Below are 9737 nucleotides of genomic sequence, written 5' to 3'. Positions count from 1 at the left end.
AGGGCCGCTAATGCCTAGCCCCTGGGCCCTGAAATCCACCAGCAGGCTCTCAACCGCCCCCAGGGGCTTCCCTGTCTGCCATTCTCCCGAGGTCCCTTGGCACACGCAAGTAGCCCACCGTCCTTGCTTCCTCCCTCTTCCCTCCCTCACAGGCACACTCCGGCAGAGGGACGCACACGTACACCCACACCTGCGCCTCCCTCGCCTTTCTGCCCTGCCGAGGAGGCTGGAAATGCCTGGACGTCTGCCACGCTCACACCCTGTCTCTCCTCGCGTGCCTGTGGTTTTGCACGGACAGCCTAGCTTAGCACATCTTGCGTTGTGTTTCGCATCATGCCAGTGTGTGCCACCCTCGTGGAGACAGCGTGCGGGCCGATGGGCCGATCCTGGGCAGCACTGGCCCAGGGCCCTCCCGGGTCTCCTTCTTCCGTGTGTGGAACAAGTCCCCAGTGCAGCAGGCAATCTGTGCCTCTTTCTCCTTCGGGTCTCTGCTCTTCTCTACAGGAACTTGGCCTCCTCTCCAACCCGGGTCCAGCCATACCCTCGCCCACCATTTCCAGAGGCCAGCCCACGTCCCCATGGACTGAGGGCTCCTCAGGCAGCGGTTTCAAAGCCCCGCCCCACCTGATTTGCCCTCGCGGAATCCTCAGACCATGCACTTCCCTCTCCCTGGTCCAAGCACACACAACCACAAGTTAGAAGTGGCGAGCGTGTTTTGGATTTGGTCTAATTGCGGATTTCTCGAGCCACGGTCCGCAGGATGTATCACTGGCCATCTTTTCCTCATTCCCATCCCGGATACGGTCATGCGGAGAGTCGGTGACCAACCTCCGTCAGCCTGGGGACGCCTCGTGCCTCCTCTTCTGGTCGCTCGTCACCTCCTCTCCCGTCGCCTTCATCTCTGCGTCCGCCCTGGGCCGGACACACACACACACCCCCGCATAAAGACAGGTGACACAAGCACACGCGTGTACACACACACATGCTTGGCACGTGGACACGGACGCAAACAGGGAACACAGGGGTTTCAGGAGCCGAAGACCCGTGTCCAGCAATGACGGAGATGGTGTCACTAGGCACCATGTCCTGCCCTTGGGGCTCCCTGTCCACCTCCTCCCAGAGACGTCCGGATTTTCCCTGAAGCAACTTCAAGCTCAGCAGGTGTGGTGCTGGTGAGATCAGAGTATTGGATGTGGAAATTCACACAAGATCCCAAAGTCAGCGCACAGGTGCACTGGGGCCCTGGACAGGACGCCCTTTCAATGACAGGCCATCCTAGGTTAAGGGGCGGAAGTGAAGGGCCCAGGCATTCTCAAACTCAGTGAGAGGAAGGACGCCGGGGGAATGGCAGGACCCAAGGACAGATGATTCTGACACAGGCACTTAATTCACCCTGCCTCTAGTCGTATCACCTAGGACTCTCGCGCTGCCACCACAGCTGACTGGAGGGGGACTTACTGCGCTCTCAGACACACCGAGTCCCCCCCCAGCCCCCAGTCTCAGCAAGTCACCTGCTACATGCTTGACTCAGGCTCTGGCTCTGCAGCCAGTTTGCATGAGCCTGAGCATCCCCACTTGCGAAAGAAAGTACTGTGTCCCAGCTACTATTCGGCTGTCCCTACGGGGCCTACCTCCAGACCCCATCACCACATGTGTTTCTGTCAGTTGTCTCTCACGGACGAACCTTCCTCCCTGAGGTAGTACTTCAGGGGATCGTCCCACACGTCTTCGCTGATGATCTGCAGGCAACACGAGCAAGGTCAGCCAGGGGCTGACCAGGCTCCCAACCCTCCCATGAGCAGCCAAGAACTCCAACATCAACCACCAACTGTGTGCAAGCCCAAAGCAACCCCACCTCAGCAATCCTGTTCGATTCTGGGCCGTTGTGGCCTGACAGCCAGTTGAGAAAGTTAAGGCTCCTGGTGTCCAGCCTGCGGCTGGGGGCTCCCCGTTCAAAGTCCCAGAACCAGTGGACTGGAGTGGATCGACGTGCCCTGTACCCTGCAGACAGACAGGGGAGACTGGGGTGGACACCGCAGGTGCATCATCCACACGCTTGCACACCCACACTCATCACCCCGGGAGCCACCTTTTACCAGTGATGTCAAGGTAATACTCCTTAATGATCACCGAGTTCAAGAAGTAGGGGTTGTCCCGAAAGGAAAAGATCAGCTTGCAGCGGGACGGCGGATGGCTCCGCACCTGCACCTGCCAGGATAGCGAGGAGGGAAAAGGTGCAAGCTTTTAGGGGCCTCAGCTTGCCTCCAAGGCAGGCATGATCAGCTTCCCCGATGCCTCTCCAAAGTCTCACAGCACAGGAACATGGCTAACACGTTCCTCCCACTCCCCGCCAGGTCCCATACCCACCCTTCCTCAGTCTCCCTCACTGACCTTCAAGTCCATCATGTAGCCGAGAAAGTCTTGATCTTGGTCGCTGATCAGGACGGAGACTTGAGGGTGGCTCATAATCTGCTTTAGGTCAAGGAGCCATTCAGGCCACATGCCGGCCAAGAAGAGCCAGGAGCATCAGCCCTAGTCTGGGGTGGAACAAGGATACTGGAACACGCATCTGCAAGGAGCTTGGCGGGCACTGCCTCTTGCCCGGCCACTGCTGATATCCTCAGGACCTGCCATACCATCAGACACGCTCATGGCTCTGGGCCCCTTGGGATGGTGTGCATCTGCATTCCCCAAGCAGGGGCTGTTTCTGACCGCTACTCGGCTCCTCCAGACTTGTGTATGCTGGGTAGTGGCATGTCACTGCTTATACGGTCAGACTTGCAGTCCTTGTGACAAACCGTGTCTGAAAGTAAAGGGCTTCTTGGGTATGTGTGTGTGTGTTTATGTGTACGTGTGTGTGTGCGTGTGCGTGTGTGCGTGTGTGTGTGAATGACTCACATGTCCCAGCAATGTGCCGGGATCACCCACATTTACACCAATAACTGTCTGCGAACGCTGCTCTTGTGTACCGTCTCTGGTCAATGTTGACTTAGAGGCCTCGGGGGCTGCGCCTCCTCAGATGCAGGCCTGAAGGAGACACTCAAAGGCATGGCTGCGACACGTCCACCTGTGGCCCTGCCCAGGCCCTACTCGGCTGTGCCTTTGGAGCCTGCCAATTGCCCAGGACCGCATTTCCTTCAGTGGCCTCCGGCGCCCTTCCTGTGCCCTCGCCTCCACCCCCTCCGCCTGCTCCTGCCCCTTCTCCCCTTCCTCGTCCTCCTGAGCAGCACACCCCAAGGAGCAGCGCAAAGGATACAGCTTTGGCCCAGAAGCCAGGGATGCCCTGGATGATGGCGCTCCTCCGAGCCAAGTGACGCTTCCTCCTCTGATGGTTCTTGCGCATGAACTGAACGTAAGCCCTGCGGTTTTGCTCACGCTCAGAGCTCAGTTCTACCTGCAGGGCGGCCAGTGCCTGCAGGGCATCCAGCTCCTGGCGCTCACAAGGGCCTCCGGGCCTTTCCTGGCCCTGCTCCTCCACCGTCTTCTCCTCTAGCTCCTGGGAGGGCCGCTGTTCCTGCTCCTCATCCGCCACAACCTCCACCTCCTCCACGATGTCTTCCGCAAGCAGCTGGAACTCCCGCCCGATCCCCGCCACGTCTCCGTCCACCAGGGCCTCGCCCTCCTCCACCGCCTCCACCCTGAAGAGGGTGGCCTCTTGGCCTGGCGTGACAACTGCTGGTGACAAGGTCCCAGCTGCGCACTGCATCACGACGGCAGGCTGCGGGGTGGGGGAGGGGGGGTGGGGGCGGGGCCCTGCCCCCTGAGTACCTGGGCTCACAACTTGGAAGGTGCGGGGTCCCGGGACGCTCCCGCCTTCCTCTGACCGCCTCTCACGTTCCTCTTGGCCTTGGCGGTGACCCCGAGCTGGGGCAGAGGCGAAGGGACGCGACATAAGAGCACAACAAGTGGGGCGTAATGGCGGCCCAGGCTGCAGTAAACCTGTGGGACCGACTAGCTCTTTTGGAGGCGGGGAGTGAGGGGGATTGTCAGAAGGCGGGGGCTGCTGTGTGGGGGTGTTGGCGTGAGGCCGAAGAAAGGGGTGCCAGAAACGCAGGACGGGGTGAACGGGCCCTAGGAGATCCGGCGAACAGGCGGGGGCCTAGGCTGTGAGCCATGCACAGACTGCTGGCCCAAATCTAGACCAATGGCCGACAGGGTAGTGGGCGGCACTCTTATGGACACGCCCCCAGACCGGAGGGCATCTTCCGGGGTTCCTGTGCTGCTCCAGCGCCCCCACGTGGCCAGATTCTGCTCCAGGGAGGGACAGGGTTTTGCATGTGGCCGGGCTAGCCCCAGGCGCTGTCATTGACCTGGCTCTGGAAATTCCAAGCACGGGTTCCTGCTCCGCAGTCCGAACCGCACACTCCTGTGTCCCCTGGGACTGGCAATAACTGAGAGCTCTCCCTGAGTATCCAAGGGATACGCAGGGGTGCCAAGGGGCTGGATACTTTTCTTCAAGGGACAGAGAGCCTGCTGCTGTCCGGATGCTAGGGGAGTAGGGAAGAACCCCACCTACAGTGCTACAGTGGATCTCCACTGTTCGGGAACACCAGCGCCTTAGTGTACAGCGCTCGCTCTGTGTCTCTGTATCTTTGCTTCTGGCATAGCACTGTGTTGGGCAATCCTTCCGCGTGTGTAGCAGGCGCTGGTGTCTGTGTGTCTCCGTCTCTCTAAGTAGTGCTGTTGCCGTCTGCAACTCTGTGGACACCAGCGCTCAGAAGAGACGCTTATCCTTGGCGTGAAGGCAAGCCCTTCTCGTCCTGAGTGAGTTTCACCGGTGGGAGTTCAGAGGGTTTTAGTCCACACGTTCGGAGAGTGCTTTCTCGACCTTGAAAGCCAACAGTGGGCGGTCACTGCTGAAGCGCAGAAGGGGACGGGCGACCCTCCCTCCCTCGCTGGGCCGACGTGAAAGCTGCACAAGCCTGAGGTGCCGTGGCCACACTGTGCGCAGACGGAGAAACGAGGCCCGCTCTGCTGGCATGAGGGACCCCCCCTGAACCTTGTGCGAACGCCGGCCAGGGAGACGCTAAGGACAGCTCCCTGTTAAGTCCCACGACTCACCGGTGTCGGAGACATGCACGGCTGCCATCGACCCTATGGAGGCCCTTTCAAAGTGGTTCTGTTCTCCATGTGAGAACACATCCTAGCCTGCCCTGTGGCCCAAGCCTGTGGGGCCTGGAGCAGCAAGAGGATCAAGCTAAACCAGCCATCCTATAGTCCTGACACACGATATATGCGTTCTACAAAGAGCTTGGGCATGGGCAGGGCTGACCCGATTCAGTTGCATGGACCGAGATGTGGGTTCAAGAGTGTTTGTCGGGGGCTTGAACAAAGGCAGGACCCAGCCTGGGTCACGGCAGGGACTGTGCTGTGGCCTCGGGAGTGTCTGTCGGGATGAACAAGGGCAGGATCCAGCCTGGATCAGTGCAGGGACCGAGATGTGCTCCAAGGAGTGTTTATCGGCTGCTTGATCATGGGCAGGACCCAGCCTGGCTCGATGACGGGACCGAGAGGTGGTGTCAGGTGTGTTTGTCAGGGGCTTGAACAAAGGGAGGATCCAGCCTGGTTCAGTGCAGGGACCGAGGGGTGGGCTCAGGAGGATTTGTCGGGGGTTTGAACAAGCGCAGGACCCAGCCTGGTTCAATGCAGCGAGTGAGATGCGGGCACAGTGGTGTTTCCTGGGGGGTGGGGGTAGGGGGTGGTTGAACAAGGGGAGGACACACCTTAGTTGAGTTCAGGAGCAGGGAGCCAGCTGTGGGCTCAATACTGTTTGCTGGGGGCTTACCTCAGGCCAGGAACCAGCCTGAGAATCAGATGCAGGCCCAGAAGTGTTGGTCAGTGGCTTCAACACGTGCAGCTCCTGGCCTGGTTCACGGCAGGGACAGAGAAGCCGGCTCAGGGGTATTTGTTCAGCGGCTTGAACAAGGGCAGGACCCAGACTGGGTCGGTGCAGGGCCCGAGATGTGGGCTCAGGAGTGCTTGTCGGGGCTTGAACATGGGAAGCACCCAGCCTGCTTCAGTGCAGGGACCGGGATGTGGGCTCAGGAGAGTTTGTCGGGGCTGGAAGATGGGCAGGGCCCACCCGATTCAGTGCAGGGCCCGAGATGTGGGCTCAGGAGTATTTGTCGGGGTCGGGAACAAGGGCAGCACCCAGCCGGGATCAGTGCAGGGACCGAGATGTGGGTTCCGGAGTATCTGTCGGGGGCTTGAACAAGACAAGGAGCCAGCCAGGTTCAATGCAGCGAGTGAGATGCGGGCTCAGTAGTGTTTCCTGGGGGCTTGAACAAGGGGAGGACACACCGTAGTTCAGGGGTACAGAGCGCGTTGTGGGCTCAGGAATGTGTTCCGGGGGCTTGACTAAGGCCAGGAACATGCCTGAGAGTCCGATGCTGGCCCAGGAGTGTCGGTCGGGGGCTTGAAGAAGTGCAGGACCTGGCCTGGTTCGGTGCAGGAACCGAGATGTGCGCTCAGGAGTATTTGTCGGAGGTTTGGGCAAGGGCAGGACCCAGGATTTGCTCGCTGTGGCCAGCTGAGTGACAGGCGCCTGTGTTCTGCCTTCTCCCATCACCTTGGACAGCTTCACAGTACCAGTCACGTTGGCCGGATCCATTGTCTGTGCCTTCCCTCAGGGAACCAGAAAACAAGGAGCGCTGGCCTCCGCTGACTTGGAGAACCGCCTTCTCCGTGTGCATCTATCTAGGTCGTTCCTTGTCAATGGCGTGGCCCTGTTGCTAGCCCACCAGCCGTCAGGGCCCACAACACTCCGAGTGAGGCCCCTGTGCTTCCCACCTGTGTAGCTTGCTGAGTGCACCTGTCTCCCTGTCTCCCTGTAGCAGGAAAAGGCCAAAGAGACGCCCGGGCCTGCAAGGGCCCCAAGAGACTGTGACAGGCCTGGGTCTGATCCAATCTTGTGAAGAAGGAGCACGTGGATACAGGCACTCTTCCGATACAAGGCACGGAACCTGAGGCCGTAAAGGTAAGGCGGCAACCCTACACGCCGTCCCTTCTCTTTAACACTACCCAGACGCACTCAGTCCCTGAACCGATGCTGCCCTGGGCACCCGGCCCTGTCTGGGCCCACAGCTCATGCCTCCCTGGGCAGAAAGCAGCTTTGCTACCTCAAAGGCACCAAGAGGCCTTGTACCACCCGGGCCTCACTGCTTTGCTAAATGCCAAGACTCTCTTTCAGTTGCTCTCATTAGGCCCAGCTAGAATTCCCGACAGTCAGGCATCCCTGCTTGCCTACACAGCCCACATGCCAAGGAAGCCAGTCCCCGCTTGGGCCCGGGGACATCCAAGACGGTCACCTGGAAGGCAGGGTGCCTCTGAGTGTCATCTGGTGCAGATGCCCTACGACAGAATCAGAGATTCTGCTCCAGCGACGCTGCCAGAAACCTCCGTCTGGGGCAGACGCGCCCCTTAGCCCCTCTGCCCCCCCCCCCCACCCCCACAGCCGGGGGCAAGACCCCAGAGGAAGGAAGGAATTCACGTCAGGACTTGGAGCACGACCCATGGGGTGTCTTTGGCAGGGCCGCTAATGCCGAGCCCCTGGGCCCTGAAATCCACCAGCAGGCTCTCAACCGCCCCCAGGGGCTTCCCTGTCTGCCATTCTCCCGAGGTCCCTTGGCACACGCAAGTAGCCCACCGTCCTTGCTTCCTCCCTCTTCCCTCCCTCACAGGCACACTCCGGCAGAGGGACGCACACGTACACCCACACCTGCGCCTCCCTCGCCTTTCTGCCCTGCCGAGGAGGCTGGAAATGCCTGGACGTCTGCCACGCTCACACCCTGTCTCTCCTCGCGTGCCTGTGGTTTTGCACGGACAGCCTAGCTTAGCACATCTTGCGTTGTGTTTCGCATCATGCCAGTGTGTGCCACCCTCGTGGAGACAGTGTGCGGGCCGATGGGCCGATCCTGGGCAGCACTGGCCCAGGGCCCTCCCGGGTCTCCTTCTTCCGTGTGTGGAACAAGTCCCCAGTGAAGCAGGCAATCTGTGCCTCTTTCTCCTTCGGGTCTCTGCTCTTCTCTACAGGAACTTGGCCTCCTCTCCACCCCGGGTCCAGCCATACCCTCGCCCACCATTTCCAGAGGCCAGCCCACGTCCCCATGGACTGAGGGCTCCTCAGGCAGCGGTTTCAAAGCCCCGCCCCACCTGATTTGCCCTCGCGGAATCCTCAGACCATGCACTTCCCTCTCCCTGGTCCAAGCACACACAACCACAAGTTAGAAGTGGCGAGCGTGTTTTGGATTTGGTCTAATTGCGGATTTCTCGAGCCACGGTCCGCAGGATGTATCACTGGCCATCTTTTCCTCATTCCCATCCCGGATACGGTCATGCGGAGAGTCGGTGACCAACCTCCGTCAGCCTGGGGACGCCTCGTGCCTCCTCTTCTGGTCGCTCGTCACCTCCTCTCCCGTCGCCTTCATCTCTGCGTCCGCCCTGGGCCGGACACACACACACACCCCCGCATAAAGACAGGTGACACAAGCACACGCGTGTACACACACACATGCTTGGCACGTGGACACGGACGCAAACAGGGAACACAGGGGTTTCAGGAGCCGAAGACCCGTGTCCAGCAATGACGGAGATGGTGTCACTAGGCACCATGTCCTGCCCTTGGGGCTCCCTGTCCACCTCCTCCCAGAGACGTCCGGATTTTCCCTGAAGCAACTTCAAGCTCAGCAGGTGTGGTGCTGGTGAGATCAGAGTATTGGATGTGGAAATTCACACAAGATCCCAAAGTCAGCGCACAGGTGCACTGGGGCCCTGGACAGGACGCCCTTTCAATGACAGGCCATCCTAGGTTAAGGGGCGGAAGTGAAGGGCCCAGGCATTCTCAAACTCAGTGAGAGGAAGGACGCCGGGGGAATGGCAGGACCCAAGGACAGATGATTCTGACACAGGCAATTAATTCACCCTGCCTCTAGTCGTATCACCTAGGACTCTCGCGCTGCCACCACAGCTGACTGGAGGGGGACTTACTGCGCTCTCAGACACACCGAGTCCCCCCCCAGCCCCCAGTCTCAGCAAGTCACCTGCTACATGCTTGACTCAGGCTCTGGCTCTGCAGCCAGTTTGCATGAGCCTGAGCATCCCCACTTGCGAAAGAAAGTACTGTGTCCCAGCTACTATTCGGCTGTCCCTACGGGGCCTACCTCCAGACCCCATCACCACATGTGTTTCTGTCAGTTGTCTCTCACGGACGAACCTTCCTCCCTGAGGTAGTACTTCAGGGGATCGTCCCACACGTCTTCGCTGATGATCTGCAGGCAACACGAGCAAGGTCAGCCAGGGGCTGACCAGGCTCCCAACCCTCCCATGAGCAGCCAAGAACTCCAACATCAACCACCAACTGTGTGCAAGCCCAAAGCAACCCCACCTCAGCAATCCTGTTCGATTCTGGGCCGTTGTGGCCTGACAGCCAGTTGAGAAAGTTAAGGCTCCTGGTGTCCAGCCTGCGGCTGGGGGCTCCCCGTTCAAAGTCCCAGAACCAGTGGACTGGAGTGGATCGACGTGCCCTGTACCCTGCAGACAGACAGGGGAGACTGGGGTGGACACCGCAGGTGCATCATCCACACGCTTGCACACCCACACTCATCACCCCGGGAGCCACCTTTTACCAGTGATGTCAAGGTAATACTCCTTAATGATCACCGAGTTCAAGAAGTAGGGGTTGTCCCGAAAGGAAAAGATCAGCTTGCAGCGGGACGGCGGATGGCTCTGCACCTGCACCT

The 9737-nt window shown here is 59.8% G+C and overlaps 1 protein-coding gene across 1 annotated transcript; it reads right to left on the bottom strand.

Annotated features, from left to right (window-relative positions):
* Positions 1–696: 696 nt before the first annotated feature.
* Positions 697–3892, bottom strand: TSPY (testis specific protein, Y-linked 1). Its single transcript, NM_001244608.1, is given in 7 exon segments — positions 697–912; positions 1632–1739; positions 1856–2001; positions 2097–2208; positions 2392–2469; positions 3257–3672; positions 3769–3892. Coding segments are annotated over 6 exon segments (954 nt in total). The 3' UTR covers positions 697–912; positions 1632–1661.
* Positions 3893–9737: the final 5845 nt, after the last annotated feature.

Source organism: Bos taurus, chromosome Y, assembly GCF_002263795.3.
Source record: "Bos taurus isolate L1 Dominette 01449 registration number 42190680 breed Hereford chromosome Y, ARS-UCD2.0, whole genome shotgun sequence".
Classification (NCBI taxonomy): Eukaryota; Metazoa; Chordata; class Mammalia; order Artiodactyla; family Bovidae; genus Bos; species Bos taurus.
The sequence above is the reverse complement of the archived record's forward strand: the minus strand, read 5'-3'. Positions and strand labels throughout refer to the sequence as shown.